General features: G+C 41.9%; 1 protein-coding gene across 2 annotated transcripts in view; it reads right to left on the bottom strand.

The window, feature by feature from the left end:
* Positions 1-3971: 3971 nt before the first annotated feature.
* The window catches only part of LOC143289939 (calcium-binding mitochondrial carrier protein SCaMC-2-like), a 38932-nt gene continuing 14914 nt past the window's right edge, over positions 3972-27989 (bottom strand). Inside the window, exons 5-10 of one of the 2 annotated variants that reach the window (XM_076599201.1) lie at positions 20688-20846; positions 18907-19059; positions 15241-15348; positions 11748-11915; positions 10279-10423; positions 3972-6914 (exon numbers count right to left, since the gene is read on the bottom strand). In XM_076599201.1, coding sequence (XP_076455316.1) covers positions 6742-6914; positions 10279-10423; positions 11748-11915; positions 15241-15348; positions 18907-19059; positions 20688-20846 — 906 coding nt within the window. In that variant the 3' untranslated portion in view covers positions 3972-6741. The remainder of the gene's footprint in view (positions 6915-10278; positions 10424-11747; positions 11916-15240; positions 15349-18906; positions 19060-20687; positions 20847-27989) is intronic. The other variant, XM_076599200.1, reaches the window with a different exon arrangement.

Below are 27989 nucleotides of genomic sequence, written 5' to 3'. Positions count from 1 at the left end.
ATTGTCCACTCAATGCTGTTTCAGTTTAAACATGCATCGGCATGCAATTAGCCGAGCATCATCACCTGTGATCAAAGTTTGAAGTGACTGCCTTGGGCTCATGATCAATAGCTCTTGAGCCTCTGGGTAATGTTATGACAGGAAAGAATGTGACCATGCTATGTAGTCGAAAAAAAACTCCAGAGCAGATCTGACATTGGCGTAACGTCGGAACAATATGCGATCGAGTGTAACAAAATACAGTGAAATCGTAACAGTTGGCATCTCTGTTCTCTCTACAGTTCAAGAGTGGGGTGATTTTCCCTTTTTCTTATTTCATAAAGCTGCTGAATTAAATGTTTCATTAAAGGAATGAGCACACAGCAATCATTCAGCAATGTTTTATTTTTTTTACTTTCCATTAATTCATCACATTCAATCATTCATTGGAAAAAAAAAAGCCAACAAATAACTTTGATTAAAAAATGACTAAGACCTAAGAAAAAATAAAAATAAAACCAACCTCATCTGACAACTGCATGTGTCTTGCATGATTCTCTTTGGTATCAGTTTCAAATAAGGATGCTTACAATTCAAACTGCCCATCAACCCTAACCACACCATTAATAAAAACACAATGCCTGTCTCTGTAACTACGGCATCTGACTGAAAACTTAATGATGTTAAAAACGTGATGCATGTGTAGTTTCAATGTTCCTGATGTGTACGGTGCGTATGTGTGTGTTTGCACGCACGCATGTACGTGTGTCAGCGTGCACATGCATGAATGCGTGTATGTATTTCCTTTTTCTCCATGCCTCATCTCTAAGCCCCTATACAATGCTGCTCGATATCTATGCAACATGTCTGGTCTGTGGCAGTGTCAGTGCCTGCACTACACAAGGAGCTGAACACAGTTAACCAATCATTACTGTTATCATTATTATTGTTGCTTATAGTCTAGCCGACCACACAGGGCCGTATCAGGAGTGCCGAACAAGACAAACGGCCAACCACATTAAATACAAAACTGTTACATGCACACAAAGAAAACATTAACATAAACCTATAAAACACGCTTCATAACACATTATCTTAACCATTTAGTTCCTTGGGGCGAATAAGATTAGGCTGTGCTAAGGACGTCAACCATTTCGCTAAATTCAATACCCCCAGATTTTTTTTTTTTAAATCATAAAAAAGGAAAAACAATACTTCAGAACCAAAGAAAAAATATTTTTAAAAGGCCATATAGGTAAATAACACTGCAGAATGGACAGCTAGTGACCATCCCAGTATTTACAATTTCACTACCTATTTGCCAAAGCAAAATAGCAAAGATAGTACATCATCGACTGCGGAAAAGAGAAAAAAAAAGTGTCAAGGCTTGCTCAAAAAAGAAAGGGGAATGCACAGAGAAGGCAGAAAAATGAGACAACAGTGAAGGAAGAACAAAAAAAAAAAAAAAACCAGCAGAAGTAAAGAGAGCAAAAGAAAAGAGGAAATTTCTGGCACAGAATCTCCAGAAGGCAGGGATGCTAAGACCCCGACATCCCAAGGTGGAAATCAGTCTTGGGGCCACTCACCCAAGCTGATCCTGCAATGTTGCCCAGTCTCTTTGTTCGGATTCTTTTTTCTTCTAAACACACCATCCACATTGCTCAAACTCACAACAACAATTGCTGAGTGACAGGGCCTGATTATGTCGATGTCCTGTCTGAAGTGGAACAGGAAATCATTACTTCACCCCCCCCCATCCCTCCTTCCTATAGCCTATGCCTCCCTACCCCCTCCCACACACACGTGCGCACCAGGTTTCAGATACATGAGATCAAGACGTAAAATTTCAAGTCACCACAGGCAAAAACATAATAGAGGAAAAAAACTCGAGAAAACTCACAACTGTCACTGAGACACCAAATCCCAGACCTAAGTTTTCAGGAAAACATTATCCTGTGCACTATGATTCATGATGAAATAATTGATAGGGCGATACTGACATGAACAACACAGGTAGTGGTTTGTTCTATTTTAATTACTCTTTTGGTCACAACAGTTTTCTGTGTGTGAAATCTGGACTGCTCTCCCCAGGGAAAGCCTGTCATTACAGTGAAAGCATCACCCCCCTCCCCCCCCCCCCAACCTCCACTCCCCCCCAATTTTTTTTTTTTTTTTTTGCCTGCCTATAAGTTGCATTTGTTTTCCAATTGAAGTAGATATTTCTACAGAATTTCTCCAGGGACAACGCTTTTGTTGCCATGGATTCTTTTACGTGCGCTAAGTTCATACTGCATGCAGGACCTTGGCTTATCGTCTCATCCAAATGACTAGTATCAAGACCACCACGCATGGTCTTGTGGCAGGGGAGAAAATACTGGATTCAAGCCTGTGCACTCAAGATTCTCTGGCTTCCAAGGTGGACGTGTCGCCACTGGGACAGCACTCCACTCTTCAACACAAGAGTGAGACCCCTGACAGTTTCAATAACCGCTTCACTCCCCTACATGTGAACTGTTTACCTCCCCTAGATGTAAACTGTTTCACTCCTGTACAACACTCCTTTCTTCAACACATGAGTGAGGTCCCTGACAGTTTCAATGACTGTTGCACTCCCCTACATATGAACTGTTTCACTCCCCTACATGTGAACTGTTTCACTCCCCTACATGTGAACTGTTTCACTCCTGTACAGCACTCCTTTCTTCAACACAAGAGTGAGACCCCCGACAGTTTCAAATGACTGTTTCACTCCCCTACATGTAAACTATTTCACTCCCCTACATGTGAACTGTTTCACTCCTGTACAGCACTCCTTTCTTCAACACAAGAGTGAGACCCCTGACAGTTTCAATGACTGTTTCACTCCCCTACATGTGAACTGTTTCACTCCCCTACATGTGAACTGTTTCACTCCCCTACATGTGAACTGTTTCACTCCTGTACAGCACTCCTTTCTTCAACACAAGAGTGAGACCCCTGACAGTTTCAATGACCGCTTCACTCCCCTACATGTGAACTGTTTCCCCTACATGTAAACTGTTTCACTCCTCTACATGTAAACTGTTTCACTCCCCTACATGTAAACAGTTTCACTCCTGTACATCACTCCTTTCTTCAACACAAGAGTGAGACTCCTGACAGTTTCAATGACCGCTTCACTCCCCTACATGTGAACTGTTTCACTCCCCTACATGTGAACTTTTTCCCCTACATGTGAACTGTTTCCCCTACATGTAAACTGTTTCACTCCCTTACATGTAAACTGTTTCACCCCCCTACATGTAAACTGTTTCACTACCCTACATGTGAACTGTTTCCCCTACATGTAAACTGTTTCACTCCCCTACATGTAAACTGTTTCACTCCCCTACATGTAAACTGTTTCACTACCCTACATGTAAACTGTTTCACCCCCCTACATGTAAACTGTTTCACTACCCTACATGTAAACTGTTTCACTCCCCTCCCCTACATGTAAACTGTTTCACTCCTGTACAGCACTCCTTTCTTCAACACAAGAGTGAGACCCCTGACAGTTTCAATGACCGCTTCACTCCCCTACATGTGAACTGTTTCACTCCCCTACATGTGAACTGTTTCCCCTACATGTAAACTGTTTCACTCCCCTACATGTAAACTGTTTCACTCCCCTACATGCAAACTGTTTCACTCCCCTGTATGTAAACTGTTTCACTCCCCTACATGTGAACTGTTTCCCCTACATGTAAACTGTTTCACTCCCTTACATGTAAACTGTTTCACTCCCCTACATGTAAACTGTTTCACCCCCCTACATGTAAACTGTTTCACTACCCTACATGTAAACTGTTTCACTACCCTACATGTAAACTGTTTCACTCCCCTCCCCTACATGTAAACTGTTTCACTCCTGTACATCACTCCTTTCTTCAACACAAGAGTGAGGCCCCTGACAGTTTCAATGACCGCTTCACTCCCCTACATGTGAACTGTTTCACTCCCCTACATGTAAATTGTTTCACTCCCCTACATGTGAACTGTTTCACTCCCCTACATGTAAACTGTTTCACTCCCCTACATGTAAATTGTTTCACTCCCCTGTATGTAAACTGTTTCACTCCCCTACATGTAAACTGCTTCAGTCCCCTCCCCTACATGTAAACTGTTTCACTCCCCTACATGTAAACCTACCATGCTAAAACAATTGGAAAGGAATGATGTCTGTACTGGCACCAATACCGTGGTGATTGTCTCCCTGTAGTCACTACTCTCACCTATCAGAAATCACCCACCAGTCAGACATTCATTCAGGTACTGATAAGACAACTGTGAGGATCACACCAAGAAACACTGATGAATCATATAAAAATATATATAAATTAAAAATAAACCCACACAGACTGAGTGAGCTTTGTTCTGACCACTGATTTCAGGGAAGGTCATCCTACTCCACCACTTCAAACACCACCATCCACACACTTTGCAAAAACCACATCTCTACACTCAGCAGCGTCAAAGACCCATGCAGCGGTCATATCTACACACACACACACACACACACCACACGTTTCCTTCAACATTACATAAAATGAAGGTTTCATAATCCAGTAAGCCACACGGAACTGGCAAAGTCACAGTCATCACAGCCGTGTCAGAGTTATCACTTTGGGCAACACCAGCTCTTGGATCAACGTCAGGCAAAGTTTACATCAAATCAAATCAGTGTCCATAGCTGACAGCAGCAAAAAGACTTTACAACACACAACACTGACTTGAGTGACAGTCATGTCAATATGGCTTCAAGGAAATAACAATGCAGAGTATGTGACAGTAAAAAAAAAAAAAAAAAGATTGCAAGGAAAAATCTCTGGCGTCTGTGTCCATTGGCATGTCAGAACAGGTTATTGGCAAGAACAGAAGTTGTGATTAAATGCAGTGAATGAAAAAGGAATGCACAGGATGAAAAAATAGTCAATATAATGGTAAAACATGAAAAGCAATCACAATCTCTCTCTCTCATGCTCTTTCTCTCTCTCATGTATCTCTATTCACTGAGTCAGTTCAATTCTTGGGACTGTCTATTCACAGGAATACACACAATAATAAATGTGACAATGTCCCATCCACAAAGAAAGTTCTACAACTGTTTGATCATGAAAAATCACTGACTGACCGACAGTCATACAGCAATGCTCAGTCAATTTTGTCCATGTTAAAACCCTGTTCAAGTATCTGTTTGTGTGCATGTGGGTGTGTGCATATATATTTATGTGTGTGTGCGTGCGCGCACACATGCGTGTGCATGTGTGTGTGCGTGCGCAAGTGCGTATGCCAGCGTGTGTTTCTGTATTCACGTGTGTGTTTGAGTGAGTGTCTGTCACTGTTTCTTGATGGTCAGTGTACCTGTCCCATATAAAACACCTGTGTGTGTAAAATCTGCGGTATTTCCCACAAAGCACCTGGCTTCCTGCTTGCAGGACTGGCCTCTCTCCTCTGAGTCAAGTCTGACTATGATTATAAAAGCGAGCACAAAATGTCAGCATGATCGGTTATACATCACACACACACTCACTCTTTTGCTGGATGTAAACTGTACTCTGAATGTCATGTACAATATTTTTCCCCCATTCTCCATACCATCAAGCACCTGTTCACACACATACACACACCTCTTTTTTGCTCTCCTTCTCTCTCACACACAGACAAATACACACAAACATACACATACACCCCCCCTCTTTTCACCCCTCCACAACCACAAACCTCCTAAGCTTTTACAAACCCTTCCACACACATAAGAAAAATTGAAAGGAAAAATGAAATTCAACATGTATTTTCTAGACAGACCAAACAACGGGACATAGGAGACCGGCATGGGAATGATTCGTCTGAGGTACTGTTCATACTGCTCTCAATCTCTCTCTCTCCCATTTATCCTTCCCTCACAATCAGAACACAGACACTCTACAAGTGAACACAAGATTGTCACTGGTCTACACACACTGTACAGCAAACTTTAAAAAAAAAAAACTATCTACACCACTGTAAAAAGCTCACCTACACATGCATTAATAAAAACTGGGAAGAGAAGAAGAAGACAGGAAAAAAAAACAAAAAAAAAACCAGTGAAAATCCAATTGCAATACCCATGATGACTGAAGAAAGAAAGAAAAACAAACAATACATAAAATGACCATCAGATCTCTGAGAGCCCTGTGTCTACGTGTCGGAACCGCTGTACACCAAACATACACTAACATAACTGGGGAAGAGAGACGACATCACCGGCAAACAAACCTTCACCCACCAACACCTGGAGTGGACAATCAATACCAACCTCCCCACACCCTTCTGAAACAGCTTCAACATCAACAACCCTCCCCCAACCCCCCACCACACTTCTCCTCGGTGCCAGCAGACCAGCGTTGAAACAGACAGGAAAAGAGGGTGGCTGGCAAGGAATCCACAGGAGACTCTACAGCACACAACTCTGTCAGCAACGCCCGCGGTCCGGTGCATGTTTAAACAGAACGACGACGGGAACGGTGGAACGCCAGGTGGAGAAGAAACCGAAGAAGCTGTGTCCCTGGCAGGGATGGAGGGAAGGGAGGGAGGGAGGGGGTGACAATGCCAGAACGGCGGAGCCACGATCACCATCTCCACCACCATCATCAGCAGCAGCACACCGTCGTGATTATCACAGTGCCCCCTCACTCACCACACCTCTCCCTAAACAGCACACCACACCACACAACACGTAACTACCACAACACACCACCACTATCAGGACATGGTGATGCCTAGACTCTTGCGGATCTGTTCGTAGACGGCGTAGCTGATGCTGACGGCGGGGGCCACCTTGAGGAAGTTGGGCGTGATGCCGCGGTACAGGCCCGTGGGCCCGTCCTCTCGCAGGATCTTCGCAAACAGACCCACCATTGTCTCCTTGGAGCCCCCTGAAACACACCCTATGTTGACACACAGGTATGGAACACACCCTTCATACAGACACTCTCTTCATGCTGACACACAGATATAGAACACACCCTTCATACAGACACTCTTTTCATACTGACACATAGGTATGGAACACACCCTTCATACAGACACTCTCTTCATACTGACACACAAGTATGGAACACACCCTTCATACAGACACTCTTCATACTGAGACACAGGTATAGAACACACCCTTCACACAGACACTCTCTTCATGCTGACACACAGATACAGAACACACCCTTCATACAGACACTCTCTTCATGCTGACACACAGGTATGGAACACATCCTTCACACAGACACTCTCTTCATACTGACACACAGATATAGAACACACCCTTCATACAGACACTCTCTTCATACTGACACACAAGTATGGAACACACCCTTCATACAGACACTCTTCATACTGAGACACAGGTATAGAACACACCCTTCATACAGACACTCTCTTCATGTACTGTTGACTGTTGACTGTTGACACACAGGTATGGAACACATCCTTCACACAGAAACACAGATATAAAAAAAAAATCAGTCTTAAAACAGACTATATTCCCACTGGCTGGGTCTACTTGCCTGTGGCAACAGATAACTGTTAGTTGTTTCTTTTTTGCTTTTTTGTTTATTTTGTGCATTCTGTTCAGAGCAGAAGACTCAAGACTGGTTTAATGTCAATATGCTGGTACAGAAATCCAACATTCAACATGTGCACAAAAAACAAAGTGTTACAGAGCAAGCGAACTAAAGCTGCGAAGAACATACATCTAAACTGAAATATTATTACTGATATTTGCATACATAGCGCTTACCTTGAGTCACAGACCAAACTCTGAGCACTTTACAAACCTCAAGTCATTTGCACAACAGGCTCCTAACACACGAAGCCAAAGCTTCCAAAAAATGTGTTTAGAGTTCAATGTCTTTGCCTTTTCCCCAACTTAAACACAACAAGAGAGGCAAGGCCTTCAAGACTCACTTGTGATAAATTAAGTCCCCTAGCATTAATTACAGAGTAATTTCCTTTTTTTTTACTATCTGCACCAAAACGTTTGCAAAATAAATAAAAATTCCATGCTAAGCAAAAGAAGTTCCTGTTTGAACAAAAAATGATAATGACTCCTCTTGTTGTTGTGTCAGAATAAGAGGTCAAAGTGCCAAGTTTAGAGAATACACAAAATATAAATATAACAGTAAATGCAGTTTGCATATAATTAGGCTTCTTTTTTTTTATTTTTTGTGCCCATCCCTGAGGTGCAATATTGTTTTAAACAAGATGACTGGAAAGAACTGAATTTTTCCTATTTTTATACCAAATTTGGTGTCATCTGACAAAGTAGTTGCAGAGAAAATGTCAATGTTAAATTTTACCACGGACACACAGACACACGGATACACACACACACACACACACACACAGACAACCGAACACCGGGTTAAAACATTGACTCACTTTGTTTACACAAGTGAGTCAAAAATGAGTGCACTGGGCTACAGACAAAGGGTACCGCAAGTTGAGCCCTCCTACACTGGGTTAAGAAGGCCGGTGGCTACAAGGGCCCAAATTGAAATAAGCCATCCTGGCCTAGTTTAAGGAACAGCTATGGGTAAAAGTGCAAACTGAGCCCTCTTGGACTGTGGCATTGGGGCGGTTGCTACAACTGAAGGATGCATGCAAACTTAGCCCTCTTTGCCTAGCTTAGGGAGGTCAGTTCCTACAAAAGAAGGAAGCAAGCTGAGCCCTTCTACTCTGGGTTGAGGAGGGCCGTGGCTACAAATGAAGGGAGCAAACTAAGCCCTCCTTAATACTGGGATAAGAGGGGCGGTTGTTAGAAAGAGAGCAAATTAAGCCCTCCTGTACTGGGATAAGAAGGGCGGTTGTTAGAAAGAGAGCAAATTAAGCCCTCCTGTACTGGGATAAGAAGGGCAGTTGTTAGAAAGAGAGCAAATTAAGCCCTCCTACACTGGGGTAAGAAAGGCATGGCTAAAAACAAAGGGACTGGGTGCATCAAAACAGATCCCTCCTTGACTGGTTTAAGAAGGGCGGCTGTTGAAAAGGGAGCAAACTGGGCCTTCCAACTCCGGGTAAAGGAGGGTAATAAATAAAAAAAACAAAAAACAAAGGGCACAAACACAGCCCTCCTGGAGAGGGGTAAAAGGGCATTGGCAACAAATAAAGGGCGCACACATAGCCTTCTTGGACTGGATTAAGTGGTGGTGGCTACAAAAATAAAAAGGGGAGCAAAGTGAACCCTCTGGACTGGGGTAAGAATGGCAGTGTCTACACAAAGGGTGCAGAGACCTATTGCACTGGGGCTAAAAGAAAGGCAGTGGCTACACAAAGGGTACAAACAGAGACCTATAGCAATGGGGCTAAAAGAAGGGCAGTGTCTACACAAAGAAGGGCACAAACAGAGACCTATTGCACTGGGGCTAAAAGAAGTTCAGTCTCTACACAAAGGGTGCAAACAGAGACCTATTGCACAGGGGCTAAAAGAAGGGCAGTGTCTACAAATGAAGGGTGCAAACAGACCTATTGCACTGGGGCTAAAAGAAGGGCAGTCTCTACACAAAGGGTGCAGAGACCTATTGCACTGGGGCTAAAAGAAGGGCAGTGTATAGACAAAGGGTGCAAACAGAGACCTATTGCACTGGGGCTAAAAGAAGAGCAGTGTCTAGACAAAGGGTGCAAACAGAGACCTATTGCACTGGGGCTAAAAGAAGGGCGGTGGCTACAAATGAAGGGCACAGAGACCTATTGCAATGGGGCTAAAAGAAGGGCGGTGGCTACAAATGAAGGGTGCAAACAGAGACCTATTGCAATGGGGCTAAAAGAAGGGCGGTGGCTACAAATGAAGGGCACAGAGACCTATTGCACTGGGGCTAAAAGAAGGGCAGTGGCTACAAATGAAGGGCACAAACAGAGACCTATTGCACTGGGGCTAAAAGGGCAGTGTCTACAAATGAAGGGTGCAAACAGAGACCTATTGCACTGGGGCTAAAAGAAGGGCGGTGGCTACAAATGAAGGGCACAAACAGAGACCTATTGCAATGGGGCTAAAAGAAGGGCGGTGGCTACAAATGAAGGGCACAAACAGAGACCTATTGCACTGGGGCTAAAAGAAGGGCGGTGGCTACAAATGAAGGGCACAAACAGAGACCTATTGCACTGGGGCTAAAAGAAAGTCGGTGGCTACAAATGAAGGGCACAAACAGAGACCTATTGCAATGGGGCTAAAAGAAGGGCGGTGGCTACAAATGAAGGGCACAAACATCACCCTTCTGGTCAGGCGGGGGGTAAGAAGGGGGGTGGACTGACCTTTGGCCTGGAGGCGCGTCCTGACCAGGGCGAGGGGGTAGCTGGCCAGCTGACCACAGGTGCTGCTGGCCGTGCCACAGCCCAGCAGCACCACGATGCCTGGGTCCTGGTTCTTGTTCCGGATCATGTACATCTTCTTCAGCGTCTGCACATGTACAAGCATGCATGTGCACAAGCCCCAGCACACACACACACACACCACATGCACACGCAACACACATGCATACACACACACACACACACACACACACACACACCAATGCTCTGTTGTCATTCTATGTCTCAGGAGGCTCGGAAATCGGGATATAAACAACATTTTCCAATTGAGTGAACGTGCTACTCTCAAACGCTTTATGCAATTCTTTTACATTCACGTCATCATAATTCAATATCTGTTTCCACAATCATGTCCCCTCTGTTGATTACTTGTCTATGTTGTTATAATGTACCTGGCATTATAATCTCATTCCTATCAATCCTGACCTGTAATTTCTATCTTAGGCTACATTCACACTAAGTCTAGCCTGTTGCTGTCAGCAACTGAAATGCAACTGGCCAAGAAATCATGTGCACGTCATTTTGTGTTTTCCCGCCATGTGGACCGGCGATAAGTGTTCATACTGGTGACCAGCCCTCTCCAGCCAGATTCTTTATTTGTCACTAGCACACAGATGAGATGGACGGCTAGTCTAGGGGACAGGACTTTTCAATGATACCAGTGGCGTGATCCCAATAATGTTCGTTTCTTCCGTCTGGAAAGCGCCATAGCTGACAGCAACTGGCTGCGTCTGACTGAAGCGTGTTGCTGTGTCAGGCTGATGGCAAGAAACTGACAGCAACTGGCTGTGTCTGACTGAAGCGTGTTGCTGTGTCAGGCTGATGGCAACAAACTGGCAGCAACTGGCTAGGCTTAGTGTGAACAAAGCCTTAACTGTGTTCATCCAAACAAAATCTGTTGGTCTTTGGGAAATGAGAGAATTAAACTAAATTTTCCAGCTGTGTGCACCACAATGAAAACTGCCTTTGAACGGTGGACATTATCAGGGAGGGTAGGGCTGCAGTAGAGAACAGCAAACTATTTCACCAATTACATACCTGCCACCTGACACATTAAAAAGTAATAATTGAATAAAAAAATAATATATAAAAAGGCATAATGATGACCTCCTGACACATGTTAACTTCTGGCTCTAACAATGCCCATTTTCCTCATGTCTTGGCCGTTTTTTTTAACAATGCTGCATTGCATACAATATAACCCCCTCCCCTTTTCACCAAAAAGTAAAATCATATTCCAGATATGCTTAGGTTTTTACAGACCAGCAGTAACAACCACACACACACACAAACAGCATACAGGCAGACAGGCAGGCAGGCGCTCCACACACACACACACACGCACACACACACAGAGACACACACACGCATACACACACTACCCACACACACGCTACCCACACACAACGCACCTCATAGACAGCCAGGTCGATACCAGCGTAGGGAATGATACCCAGCAGGTTTGGGATGTAGCCTCTGTAGAAAGCCCTCAGCCCTTCATTGCGGGCGATGGAGCGAGCACAGTCTGCCATACTGCTGTACTCCCCTGTCTTCCGCAACGCCAGTCGTGTCTTCATCACCTGGGGGAAAGGGGGGGGACAACACACACATCTACAATACTGCAACAATTGTATTGTTTTGTACTGTATCGTATTGTATTGTTTTGTACTGTATTATGATGTACTGTATTGTTTTGTAATGCACTGTATTGTATTGTACTGTTTTGTACTGTCTGTACTTTATTGTACTGTACTGTTTTGCATTTCCGCAAGGACCAACACACACATCACATCAACTATACTGCAACATATCATATAGTATTGTATTGTATTGCATTGCATTGTATTGTATTTCAACAACACCAGTTGATGCATTGTATTGTATTTCAACCACACCAGTTGATGCATTGTATTGTATTTCAACAACACTAGTTGATGCATTGTATTGTATTTCAACAACACCAGTTGATGCATTGTATTGTATTTCCACAACACCAGTTGATGCATTGTATTGTATTTCCACAACACCAGTTGATGCATTGTATTGTATTTCCACAACACCAGTTGATGCATTGTATTGTATTTCCACAACACCAGTTGATGCATTGTACTGTATTTCAACAACACCAGTTGATGCATTGTACTGTATTTCCACAACACCAGTTGATGCATTGTATTGTATTTCAACAACACCAGTTGATGCATTGTATTTATTTCAACAACACCAGTTGATGCATTGTACTGTATTTCAACAACACCAGTTGATGCATTGTATTGTATTTCAACAACACCAGTTGATGCATTGTATTGTATTTCAACAACACCAGTTGATTCTGCATCACCTGCTCGGGGTGGGGGTGGGAAGGTGTCGGGGTGGGAGGGGCAACACACAGATCAACAATACTGCAACAGGCATTGCATTGTATTGTATTGTTAGATTTGTACTGTGTTGTATTGTATTGTTAGTCTTGTACTGCATTGTGCAGTATTGTATTGTATTCTATAGCACTGCACTGTATTTCAACGCCAGTCATGTCTCCATCACCTGTTGGGGGGGTGGGGGGGGGGGTGAATGGGGGGAACTGGTAGGAAAGGGACAACACACATCAACAATACCACAACAGGTTATACTGCATTGCATTGCATTGCATTGTATTGTAAAGGAGTGGTGGTCTGGACGCTAGTCATTCGGATGAGACGATAAACCGAGGTCCCGTGTGCAGCATGCACTTAGCGCACGTAAAAGAACCCACAGCAACAAAACGGTTGTTCCTGGCAAAACTATGTGGAAAAAATCCACTTCGATAGGAAAAACAAATAAAACTGCATGCAGGAAAAAATACAAAAAAAAAAGGGTAGCGCTGTAGTGTAGCGACGCGCTCTCCCTGGGGAGAGCAACCCAAATTTCACACAGAGAAATCTGTTGTGATAAAAAGAAATACAAATACAAATATAATTACGTTTTCCTCACAAAAAAATCTGCGTGAAATTCAGGCTGCTCTCCCCACAGAGAGAGCACATTGCCACAGTCGAGTGGCACCCTTTTACAAACAAATATTTCCGTCTGCATAGGTATTTATTTTACTATCAAAGTAGATTTTTCTTCATGGTCAACCCTTTTGTTGCCGTGAGTTCTTTTACACGCACTAAGTGCAGTACAACTACAAGGGACCTCAGTTTATCATTTCATCCGAATGAGCAGACACCTCAGTTTGATTTTCCAGTCAAACTTGGGAGAAAAGAGTGAGATCAGTAATCAAACCCAGACCCTCAGCAGATGCTGTATCTGTAAATGAACCTCTTAACCATTCTGCCACCTTCCCCCTTCCACCTTAATCAACACAAAAGCAGGTCATAATTCATCTATACGGAGGCACCGTAGCAGGACTGGTCCGGCGTTGGGACTCCTGACCCTGTGCTCACCAGTGACCAGGGTCCACACGGCCCAGTTTCAGCATGGTGCTGTGTTGTTGTGTCCTGGGGAAACTCGCTCAACTCTTGATTTTCTGAGCACTCCACCTGAGTGTGACTGGGTACCTGACTTTACTGACTGATTGATTTGATATGGATACTTATACAGCACGTATCCTTGGTCAGAGACCAAGCTCTAAGCGCATTACAAACCCTGTGTCATTTGACAGCTGCCACTGGGCGCTCATCATTCGTTTCCTGTGTCAATCAATCAGATTTCAGGCACGCACACAGACACACTCACACAGACATGTAACATTTTATGTGTATGCCCGTTTTCTGGGGGTTTTTTTGATTGTTTTGTTTTTATTTACCCCGCCATGTAAGCAGCCATACTCCGTTTTTGGGGGTGTGCATGCTGGGTACGTTCTCGTTTCCATAACCCACAAAACGCTGACATGGATTACAGGATCTTTAACGAACGCATCTGATCTTCTGCCTGCGTATACACACAAAGGGGGTTCAGGCACTAGCAGGTCTGCACATATTATGTTGACATGGGAGATCGGAAAAATCTCCACCCTTTACCGTCACCGAGATTCGAACCCGGGACCCTCAGATTGAAAGAAAGTTCAACGCTTAAACCATTGGGCTCTTCAGTTGGGGAAGGTTTAAAACAACAGAAGGACTGGACCCCTCCTAAGCTGAGCCCTGGACACAGTGGATACGAATTCACTGCCCTGATAGCCGTAAAAGACTATGGCACCTTTATTTCTTTGGAACTTTTTATTTTCTTTTTAACCTCTTCACTTTCGTGCTCACACGCAATCTCTACCCTACACACATGAACGTTACGTGAAAATTCACACGCACAGACATAATGCGAATTACTGATGGAAATTCTAAACTGATCAAAACACATCCTCTCAACACACACGTATTGTTTCTGTATTGTGTTACACTGTGTTGCCTAATGCTGCACTGGCCTGCACTGGGTGTATCACATGTTGCACTGCATGATATTGTAATGTGTTACTCTAGGTTACAACAGATGTCTGTGTGAAATGCTGGCCACTCCCTGCCGTGTAGTGTGGCATGTGTGTGTGTGTGTGTGTGTGTGTGTGTGTGTGTGTGTGTGTGTGTGTGTGTGTGGCATGTGGGGAGCGTGGGGGGGGTAAGAGTTGTGTGTGTGTGTGTGTGTGTGTGTGTGTGTGTGTGTGTGTGTGTGTGTGCATGCGTGCGTGTGTGTGTGCGTACGCATACTGTGTGTGTGCGTGCATGTGTGTGTGTGTATGTGTGTCTGTGTGTATGGCATGTGTTTGTCTGTGTGTGTGCACATGCACACATGAGTGTTAGAATGTGTGTGTGCGTGCACGCGCGCATGTACTTGCATGCATGTGCGCAATTCATGTGTGTGTGTAGTATGACATCAGCCCCACCCCATTCCCCCCCCCCCCCCAATCCCCCCCTGCCCCCCAACCCTCCCCACACTGACCTCCATGGGGTAGATGGTGGTCTGAGCGATGGCCCCCGCAGCAGAGCCAGACACCAAGCGCTGCAGCACTGTCAGTTCTAGGGAGTCACCCTTCACCCATGACTTGATCTGACAACAAATGCCATGTAAACATTTCATCTGATAACACATCCATGTAAAGACTTGACTGACACACACAGCTATGTTAAAACGTGACCGAGAATACATCAGTGTAAAGTTTCAATCAACAACACAGCCATGTAAAGTTTTGATCTGACAACACAGCCATGTACAGTTTTGATCAACAAGACAGCCATGTAAAGTTTTGATCTGACAACAAGCCATGTAAAGTTTTGATCAACAACACAGCCATGTGAAGTTTTGATCAACTACCCAGCTATATAAAGATCTGATCTGACAACACAGCCATGTAACGATCTGACTGACAACAGAGCCATGTTAAGTTCTGATCTGACAACACAGCCATGTAAACATCTGATCTGACAACACTGCCATGTAAACATTTGGTCTGACAACACTGCTATGTTAAGTTCTCATCTGACAACACATCTGACAACTCAGCCATGTTAAGTTTTGATATGACATCACAGCCATGTAAACATCTGATCTGGTAACTCAGCCATGTAAAGATCTGATCGACAACACAGCCAAAAAAAAAACTTGATTGACAGCATATCAATGTAAAGTTTTTATCAACAACACAAGCATGTAAAGTTTTGATCTGACAACACAGCCATGTAAAGACTTGCTTGACAACACTGCCATGTAAAGTTTTGATATGACAACACAACACTAGCATACCACACACATTCCTGGTTAAAACATCCATGATTTACCACAACATTCCTGGTAAACACATCCACGATTTACCTCACACATTCCTGGTAAACACATCCATGATTTACCACACATTCCTGGTAAATATATCCATGATTGTGTAAGTTTGTGTAAAGTTTGTGTATTGTGATTTACCCACACACATTCCTGATAAACACATCCATGATTTACCACACACATTCCTGGTAAACACATCCATGATTTACTTCACACATTCCTGGTAAAGACATCCATGATTAACCACACACATTCCTGGTAAAGACATCCATGATTTAACTCACACATTCCTGGTAAAGACATCCATGATTAACCACACACATTCCTGGTAAAGACATCCATGATTTAACTCACACATTCCTGGTAAAGACATCCATGATTAACCACACACATTCCTGGTAAACACATCCATGATTTAACTCACACATTCCTGGTAAAGACATCCATGATTAACCACACACATTCCTGGTATACACATCCATGATTTAACTCACACATTCCTGATAAACACATCCAAGATTTACTTCACACATTCCTGGTAAACACATCCAAGATTTACCCACACACATTCCTGGGAAAGACATCCCTGATTAACCACACACATTCCTGGTAAACACATCCATGATTTAACTCACACATTCCTGATAAACACATCCAAGATTTACTTCACACATTCCTGGTAAACACATCCAAGATTTACCCACACACATTCCTGGGAAAGACATCCCTGATTAACCACACACATTCCTGGTAAACACATCTATGATTTACCTCACACATTCCTGGTAAACACATCCATGATTTACCTCACACATTCCTGATAAAGTGTGTACACAACTTAAATATGGAGTGTTTTACGCTTCATACTAGTAAGGTCTTGTGACAACAGAACCTTTTCAGATAGTACAATATACACACATAAAATGATGCAAGTACATGCCAAGTCTGCACAAATATGCACATGCACACAAGCACACTCTCACATAGACACACACACACACACACACACCGTTTCTTACATATCAAAAAAATATTTTAAAAAGCAATTGATCTCGGAGTTACCTAAATTGTGAAACATTCATCTAAGACACAGAAAACAGAACACAGAAATGCACGCAGACATAAGGAGATACATCAATATTTGCACGCAAGCACACACACACACACACACAGATTCTAGCATATGCCTATAGTTACTAATGGATAAATATAATAGCGAGCATCTACAGTCACAATCTAAAAAACAAAATAAAAAAAAGAAACACCATGCTAAAGACTTGTTTAACTCCTCGACAGGATTAGTTTCAGTCTCAGTTACTCAAGGAGGCGTCACTGCTTTTGGACAAATCCATATACACTACACAACATCTGCTCGGCAAGATGCCTGACCAGCAGCATAACCCAACGAGCTTATAAGCCAGGCCGTGAGTGCATGCTCAGTTAAGTGTGTACCTATCAGAGGGGATTTCTTTTTACACAATTTTGCCAGAGGACAACACTTTCGTTACCATGGGTTCTTTTTCAGTGTGCGAAGTGCGTGCTGCACACATGGATTACAGGATTAAAGAAAAAGAAAATACACACACCAAAAAAACAACATCAACAAACAACCACTGTGGCAAAGTGGTTAATATCACGGACTGGCAACTCGGATGACACACGTTTTAGCCCCATCACAAGTGGGTTGGTTTGGTTGGGTTTTTTCGGCCTGTGGCCAGCTCCTACCCAGAGGTGACTGTGCTATGGTCTCAAATGAGATTTCAGCTGCAGTTTAAGTTTCTCAAAGAGGTGATGCTGCGTTCAGACAACGCGTGCTGCACCACATCTGCTAGATTGATGCCTGACCAGCAGCATAACCCAACACACACAGTCTGGCCTTGAGTGCATGCATATATATATATATATAGATACACACACACACACACACACACACACACACACACACACACACACAAACCTATCAGAGTGGATTTCTTCTACAGACTTTTGCCAGAGCATACCACTTTTACTGCCATGGGTTCTTTTTCAGTGCTCCAAGTGGCACCTAGGTTTATCGTCTCATTCGAAAGACTAGACGCTCAGTCTGATTTTCCAGTCAAACTTTGGAGAAAGGGCGAGGCGCAGGAATCAAACCCAGGCCCTTACAAACACTGTACTGGCAGATAAGCATCTTCACCATTCTGCCACCTTCCAAATGAGAAGAGTGGGGCGAGACAGTTAAGAGCCATCCACTTCACTGATGCATCTTTGGGGAATTTGGCTCAAATAAATCTATCCTAACCAGCTGTGCACCTAGGTGTTTGTGTATCTCTCAGCTTGGTGGACACAGTGATACGTTATGAGCCAACAGCCTTGCACCAGTAGTCCCAGACCGTGATACGTTATGAGCCAACAGCCTTGTACCAGTAGTCCCAGACCTAAATGGACCCCTATGGCAGCATAGTCATCATGCCTTTCATCACAGATAGATTAGAAGCGAAATGCAATTAAAAAAAAAAAAAAGAAAGAAAAAAAGAGAATGGGTAAAAAAAAAAAAGAAAAAAAAAGGAATTAAAAAAAAAGACAAAAGACAGCCTAAGATACGCTGCCAAACCACCGCAAACTGGGAAGGAGAATAATTAGAATCATAATAGTAAAATTAAAGATATAATAATAATAACAATTTTCTTTATACATCTAATCAAATGATTTTGTCGAAAGCACTTCACAATTACAATAGTGCCATTTATTATACTATAAAAATTTAAAAAATTTAAAAAGGAGGGACATGGGGGAAGTGAGGGGAGGGGAGGGACGGAAAGAAAGAAAACGGGGACTACAAGCGCCATCTACCTGTTCATAGGCCATGAATTTTATGGCAGATTCAGGGGCAATTTTGATGACGTTCATACCATTGCCTCTCCACAACGACTTCACTCCCCCTTCCTTCAGCATCTGTCGGAAGCCAGACGAGATGTTCAGTGCCTTGTGCTTGGACCCATACACCTGAAACACATGTTGAAATGATGGTCATGTGTGTGGGGAGGCCGGGTGTGTGTGTGTGGGGGGGGGGGGGGGGGGGAGGTTGTATGTGTGTGTCTGTGCGTGTATGTGTGTGTGTCTGTGTTTGTGTAGTGTGTGTCTGTGTGTAGCATGTGTGTGTCTGTGTGCTCATGCGCACGAGTGTTAGTGTTAATGTTAGTGTATGTATGTGTGTATGTTGTGTGTTGTGTTGTGTGTTGTATGTGTGTGTGTAGTGTGTGTGTGTAGCATTTGTTTGCGTGTGCGTGTGTATGTGTGTGTGTGTGTGCGCACGCGTGCATGTACCTGCATGCATTTGTGCATTCATGTGTGTGTTGTGTGATGTCATCTCCACCCCAATCCCCACACACACACAAGAAGTAAAAAATAATAATAAAACAGAGGTATTCTGCATTCAAGAAAAAGGGTTTTCATGAAGTGGAAGAAGTAAAATGGCAGACTTGGAGAGGGAGTTGGTTCAAGAAAGCTAAGCCAAGAACAGAGAATAAATGTTTACCAGAGGATGTTTTCCCCCAACGTAACACTTGCGACGAAGATGAATATCAGAGGAAGAACAATAGTTGATGGGATATGCATGTTAATGATACATGTAGGAAATCCTGGATCAGTGCCAATAACAGATGAAAAGCTGACAGATGCCAGTTTATTATCATGGATTCTGTATGGGCAGGCAGCCAGTGAAGAGACTGAAAGGAAGGTATGTGTTCCGGTCTATGTCACTTGCAGACCAACCTGGTGGCACAAGTCAAACCACAAACATTTCCTTCTAAAATCATCTGTTTTACTTCAGTGACTGCCCTGTAACAAGAACTTTAACCTATCCAGTGACTGACCTATAAGGACCTTTAACCTATCCAGTCACTGACATGTAACAAGACCTTAACCTACCCAGTGACTGACCTGTAACAAGACCTTTAACCTACCAGCGACTGACCTGTAACAAGACCTCTAACCTATCCCGTGACTGACCTGTAACAAGACCTTTAACCTACCAGCGACTGACCTGTAACAAGACCCTTAACCTACCAGCGACTGACCTGTAACAAGACCTTTAACCTACCAGCGACTGACCTGTAACAAGACCCTTAACCTACCAGCGACTGACATGTAAAAGGACCTCTAACCTATCCTGTGACTGACCTGTAACAAGACCTTTAACCTACTCAGTGACTGACTTGTAACAAGACCTTAAACCTTTCCTGTGACTGACCTGTAACAAGACCTTAAACCTATCCCGTAACTGACCTGTAACAAGACCTTAAACCTATCCAGTGACTGACCTGTAACAAGACCTTTAACCTACTCAGTGACTGACTTGTAACAAGACCTTTAACCTACCAGCGAATGACCTGTAACAAGACCTCTAACCTATCCCGTGACTGACCTGTAACAAGACCTTTAACCTATCCAGTGACTGACCTGTAACAAGACCTTTAACCTACCAGCGACTGACCTGTAACAAGACCTCTAACCTATCCCGTGACTGACCTGTAACAAGACCTTTAACCTACCAGCGACTGACCTGTAACAAGACCTTAAACCTATCCCGTGACTGACCTGTAACAAGACCTTTAACCTATCCAGTGACTGACCTGTAACAAGACCTTTAACCTATCCAGTGGAGCGGTGCATGTTCGGGACACAGCCCCGGCCCCTCCGCCCGCCACCAGATGGCGCCACCACATGCCCGTCTGCAGCTCAGTCTCCGTGAAATCGTCAGGCACCAGACTGTTCTCACCAATGTCGATGATCTGCACGCACACCAGTCTGACACTTCAACGGTTAACTTCATGACGCTAGTAGTGAGCAGGAGGACTGGCGTTGATTTGGAAGCATGGGTATGAGAACAGATACAATGAAAACAGCAAAGAAGAAAATTTAATAACTGCAGATTCAAAAGGTGCAAAAAAATTAATTAATTAATTAAAAAATAAAGCTTTGCTTGAATTTCAGCATCAAGGTTCAGTGTAAAATGGAACTGTTCAATTGTTTAACTTTCAGTATCAATATCTATTCTTAGCTTCAAATGATAACCTGACAAAAAGTAAAGGTCTGTTTATAAATGCATGTAATATCCAACAGTCACTGCAAATCAAACACCAACAGGTAACCAATAATACAAACACTGGAAACCATCATACATCAACAGAATAACACCGTCTACCAAATACTACAGGTATTTCTGTGAACCAGGCATAATTACTGTATCAATCAGACTTTTCTCCTCAAGAATAGTCAGTGAAATTTGCAATGCTTGCTATATATTCAGTGCCTTGAGTATGTGCATTTGCTGACTGACTTTTTCAATCAAATATTTTATGAATGCATCTTTAACTAACTCTTTTTCAATCAAATATTTTATGAATGTATCTTTTACTAACTCGTTTAAAAATTAAAAATTAAAAAATAAAAAAGTCAAAGATAACATCAAAATCTTGGATGGTGATGAAGTGTATAGTTCCTTTCAGTAATCAAAAACCAACCACACTAACAAACAAATACAATCTACTATTTACTATCAGCTATTAATATTTAACTTCATCCTCTCAGTTATGAATTATCATATATATCTTAAAGTTAAACCAGAAGTCAAAGAAATAAAAATAGCAGTTTTCTAAATAAAATTCCAAGGACTGTTTCAATAATTCTTAACAGTTTAATAACAATGCACACACATACACAAAAAAAAAGAATGGCAAAATGTAAGTATAAAAAACACAACATAGTATTATTAGTAAACAACAAGAGGAATATCTATTCAACATATTAATGGGAGAAAACATGAAAAAAAGCAAAACAAAAAAACAAAACAAAAAAAAACACAAAACCGCTCAGCACCCAGGGGAAAAAAAAGATATATAAAATATATATGGTAAATAAGTAGAATAATGTGAGTAGTGTGTTGTTTGGACTAAGAAAAAGATAAAAAGTAAAAACATAAATATAAGTTTAAAAAAAAAATGCAGAGCATGCAGGAAATTAAAAAAGATGGGAAAAGACACAGTAAATGAATATAAAAATGTGTGTGGTATGTATATATAGCATAAAAAGAAATATAAGTAGATATATATATATGTAGATTCTCTCTCTCTCTCTCTCTCTCTCTATATATATATATATATATATATATATATATATATATATATTTAAAAAAAGAAGAAAATAAGCAAAAACACAAATATAAGCTTACAAAAATGCGCATCAAGTATGTGGGCACAGAAGAGAGAAAAAAACTACAGAAAGGACAAGCACACGAAAAGAAGACATGCATGCACAGACAAAGATGACACAACTCATCAGGCAACACACGTGGAGGACACAGCCACAGCAGAGAGGAACCAGAAGACACCCACTCACACACAAACAGCTACACAACTCACCATGCACGAGTACCAGTACCACATCACAGGAATAGAACAGTCACAACCACCTCACAGTCACAGCACAGCAGAAAGCAAAGCCACAATACAGGAGGCATCCACACACACACACCCACACACCCCTCACCCCCCAAAAACACACACACACACAAACACTCTCTCTCTCTCTCTCTCTCTCTTTCTTCTGCTCCTTCTCCTCCACGCTTCTCCCTCCATACCCCTCTCTCCACACAGGGAAAAGCTGAATTCCCCAAGGGTAAAGTCAAGACATGGGAAGTGACCGACACAGCGAGTGAAACACAAAGGGAGGGAAGGGAAGAGGGTAGGGCGGGGAGGGGGTGAGGGAGGGGGTTGGGTTGAGGTCTGGAAGCCAGGGAGGAATTTTTTTTTTTTTTTCTGAGTTCAGGGACTGTAACTTATTCATGTTAATTGATTCTACCGATGGGATTTTTCATGCACTACCCCCTTTTTTTTTTTACCCCATGGCCTGACATATAGGCAGCTGTACTCAATTTTCATCGGTTGGAAAGAAGGATGAAAAAGAGAGAGAAAAAAAAGAAAAAAAAAAAGAAAGACAGACAGAGAGAAAATGAATGAATGAAAAAAAATTTTTTTTTTCTGAGGGTATTTTCCATGCTTTTTTTCATCCAGCCCTCAAAAAAAAAAAAAAATAATAATAATAATAACAATAAGAAGGGGGGGGGGGGAAAGAAGTGAACAAAACAAGAGACATATCAGGGAAAACATATATCAAAGATGAGAAGAAGAAAATATATATATATATATGTATGCATATATGTATAGATAGATAGACAGACAGACAGACAGACAGACAGACAGACAGACAGATATAGACAGATAGACAGATAGACAGACAGATGGGTATAAAAGGGAAGGGTGCCTGAATGACCATGCTTGTCACCAAATATGCAACAAATGTTCTTAGAGATTTGTCACCAAATATGCAGCAAATGGTCTTAGAGATTTGTCACCAAATATGCAGCAAATGTTCTTTGAGATGACAGTTTTTTGGGGAAAAAAAACAAAACAAAACAATTTAAACCACTTTTAACCAGAACAACACAGATTTGGAGCCTACTAACATCATATAGCATCACTCAACAGAGCAGAACAAAGTAACTGTATGGATCTATGTACTGGCTGAGGTGTGAGCCAGGCAACGATTATGTGATGGTAACTGTCGCAGCCAACACAACTTTAGGGACATAACGCACAGATTGAATCATGTGCCTCTGTTCAGATATGAACCATTCAACTATGAAGGGTCATCAATACAAACAATTACACACACCAAAAAAACAAACAAAAACCAAACACACACACACACACACAAAAAAAAAAAACCCACCACCACCATCATTACGGACAGAATCCATGCAACCTTGGTAATCAACAGACAAACTGGACGACATATCATTACCTCTAAGTCACACTTTAGGGAGGTGTAAATAGTTATCAATACATAGAAAATCAACACAAAAAAACAACAAAAAACCAAACACTAGCTTTGTTGATGACCTAGAAATCTACACATTTCACAGAAACAAACCCCAAAAAAGTTTCCTTCCTACCTCGTGCACCCACAAACCGCTGTCACCCTGCTCTTTCTCCTGACATTTCAAAGGGACATTCTCAATTACTATCATTTCTGGTATTAAACAATGACACTGCAAACATGCCGACAGATGCTTGTCAATCATTACCATCTATCTATAAAAAAATAAAATAAAATAAAAAAACCCACCACCACCATCGTTACGGACAGAATCCATGCAACCTTGGTTATCAACAAACTGGATGACATATTATTACCTCTAAATCACACTTTAGGGAGGTGTAAATAGTTATCAACATAAAAAAAAAACAATAAAAAAAACACTAGCTTTGTTGATGACCTAGAAATCTACACATTTCACAGAAACAAACCCCAAAAAAAGTTTCCTTCCTACCTCATGCACCCACAAACCGCTGTCACCCTGCTCTTTCTCCTGACATTTCAAAGGGACATTCTCAATTACTATCATTTCTGGTATTAAACAATGACACTGCAAACATGCCGACAGATGCTTGTCAATCATTACCATCTATCTATAAAAAATAAAAATAAAAAAAAATAAAAAACACCACCACCATCGTTACGGACAGAATCCATGCAACCTTGGTTATCAACAGACAAACTGGATGACATATTATTACCTCTAAATCACACTTTAGGGAGGTGTAAATAGTTATCAACATAAAAAAAAACAATAAAAAAAACACTAGCTTTGTTGATGACCTAGAAATCTACACATTTCACAGACACAAATCCAATAAAAAAGTTTCCTTCCTACCTCGTGCACTGACAAACTGCTGCCATCTTGCTCTTTCTCCTGACATTTCAAAGGGACATTCTCAATTACCATCATTTCTGGTATTAAACAATGACACTGCAAACATGCCGACAGATGCCTGTCAATCATTACCATCTATCTATAAAAAAAAAATAAATAAATAAAATAAACCAAACCCCCCACCCAGAAAAAACAAGGTCAAGACAAAATTTTTAAAAACCACACTTCAGAAACAGGACAGGACACTAGGGACTGAAGCTGCTGTTGTAAAAAAAAAAAAAAGATTCTGTTTACAACAACAAATATCTGGGTTGCCATGCCTTTCATTTTTCCTACTGGCTAAAACATGTATATTAATAAACAAACGCAAAACGTAAAATATGCAGTACACAAAGCCAACAGAGCAAACAAAATGTCTCAAAGTTCAACAGTGAGTTAAAGTGGTCCATGTTTAATTGCCGAAATAATCATGCCAGTCAATGTATGACTGAATCGTACTGAATTCTGAGCTTCATAGTGAGTGTGACTTACTGCTTGTCTTGTCTGAACAAACCTGCTGGTAAAACATCAGACTTGAAAGAGCTATGTAGTGCACATCCTTACTAGGCATAGTGTGTTAAAACGTCAGACATGAACAGACTTACGCAGAGGCTCAAAAAAGAAAAATGAAGTGGAGGATGACACTATCGGGAAAAGTATGTTAAAACATCAGCCATGGCAGGTACAGTGGATAATGACTCTTCTTCTTCTTCTTCTGTGTTCGTGGGCTGCAACTCCCACGTTCACTCGTATATGCGCGAGTGGACTTTTAACGTGTATGACCGTTTTTTACCCGCCATGTAGGCAGCCATACTCCGCTTTCAGGGGTGTGCACGCTGGGTATGTTCTTGTTTCCATAACCCACTGAAACCTGACATGGATTACAGGATCTTTAACATGCATATTTGATCTTCTGCTTGCGTATACACACGAAGGGGGTTCAGGCACTAGCAGGTCTGCACAAATGTTGACCTGGGAGATTGTAAAAAATCTCCACCCTTTACCCACCAGGCACCGTCACCATGATTCGAACCCGGGACCCTCAGATTTAAAGTCCAACGCTTTAACCACTCGGCTATTGCGCCCGTCGGGTAATGACTCAAGTGGGTATATTACAGTAAAACATCAAACGTGAACAGACTTGTGTATTGGATAGCGACACAACTGGGCACCACTCATAGTCACCTGGTGGACAAGGAGTTCTGTACGTTGTGCAGGTGCAAACCTACTGGCATACAGGTGCAAAGACTCAAAACGTCACTGTGTGAGTGGCTCAACAGCTGTCATAAACACATGCACATCAAACAGTCCTAAAAGCAGTGTAAATATATCTTTTTAGGGGGGGGCCTGTTATTATTTTTTATTGTTGTTGGATTTTTTTTTTCTGATTTTTTTTTTCTTTTTTTTTCTTTTTTCTTTTTTTCTGCCTGATACAGACAGGGTTACAAAAACACCGTGAGCGCCAATCCTGCACTTCACTAAGCATGTCAATTTCCATTTACATCTGATACTGTCTACTCTGTATGCATCTACCTGGATCTGAAATTAACCGTCAACTCCATGTCTGTGTGTCTGAAACTAACCATCCACTGCATATTTGTATATATCTATTTGTCTCTGAAACTAACCGTCAACTTTATACTTGTATATCTACTTGTATAGAGAAGATCTGAAACTAACCGTCAACTGAATCAGACACATGGGGAGGGGGGAGAGTAATAATTTGTATTTGTATTTTGTATTTCTTTTGATCACAACAGATTTCTCTGTGTGAAATTTGGGCTGCTCTCCCCAGGGAGAGCGCATCGCTACACTACAGCGCCACCCATTTTTTTGTTTTTTTTCCTGCATGCAGTTTTATTTGTTTTTCCTACTGAAGTGGATTTTTCTACAGAATTTTGCCAGGAACAACCCTTTTGTTGCCGTGGGTTCTTTTACGTGCACAAAGTGCATGCTGCACACGGGACCTCGGTTTATCGTCTCATCCGAATGACTAGCATCCAGACCACCACTCAAGGTCTAGTTGGGGGGTGGGGGATGGGGGGGGGGAGAGAAAATATCAGCGGCTGAGCCATGATTCTAACCAGCACGCTGAGATGCATGTCTATGAAAAAATATATCACCTTGTGTTCAGGCAAACAGAAGCTCATAAATGATCATGTGGCTTCTTTCATGATCTTCCAACTCCAAGCCTCTAAAAAAAAAAATTCTCCAGTCCCAAGGAATTAAATATCACTTTTTTGTTTCACACCAGGATTCAACAAGCCTTGATATCACCATGTAAGAAGAATAAAGCTCTCAGCAAAGATAAATATCTAAAATATCACTTTGCTCTTAAAAAAAAGCTAATAGATATGATGTTTTATGTTAACAAAAGCATTTTTGTAAAGCACCTAGAGCAGATTTCTGGATAGTGTGCTATATAAGTATCCATTATTATTATTATCAATAATGGCTTATCTGCATTTTGTTCTTTTTAATCTCTAACCTCTGGCAGTGACAACATCTCATTGCTCTCATACTGAAGCTGAAGGACAGTTAGAGAAACAAAATAAACTCATAACATATTGAAACATAAAAATCAAAATACAAACTTTTTTTTTCCAAACTACAAAGAAAACAAATCATAATAAAACAACAAAAATCAAAACAATAAACAAAATAGAAGTAAAAAAAAAAACAACATTTTTTTCCTGAACACTCCTAACAACCACCACTTTCTTTCTGTCCCAGACCCCACACCGCCCCCCCCCCTCCACCATCCACCCCCCAAATCTCCATCCTCCGCCCCCCACCCCCTGCCTTTAGTTCCACCTGTTTTCCTTCTGACATACATCGTTCTGGATGCGCAGACTTCCACAAACCATACTGAATAATGCACCCCTTCCAGTTCCACACCAATCCTTTCCCTCCCACTGTCAATTTTGTTTGTAAATAGGAATGTTATATGGAGTCGAAACACTGTTCATTTCTGCGTCTATAAATCTCCTTATTTATATCTAACACATATGTATTACATATTCTGTTAACTTGTGCATGTTTGTGTGTGTGCATGCATATGCCCAGGGGGTAAATCTAACGGTGCAAAGAGAGCATGCTGCTGTGCCAACTAGCCATCCTG

Source organism: Babylonia areolata, chromosome 14 (genome assembly GCF_041734735.1).
Source record: "Babylonia areolata isolate BAREFJ2019XMU chromosome 14, ASM4173473v1, whole genome shotgun sequence".
In the NCBI taxonomy this organism is placed as follows: domain Eukaryota; kingdom Metazoa; phylum Mollusca; class Gastropoda; order Neogastropoda; family Buccinidae; genus Babylonia; species Babylonia areolata.
This window is presented reverse-complemented; position numbering and strand designations above follow the sequence as displayed.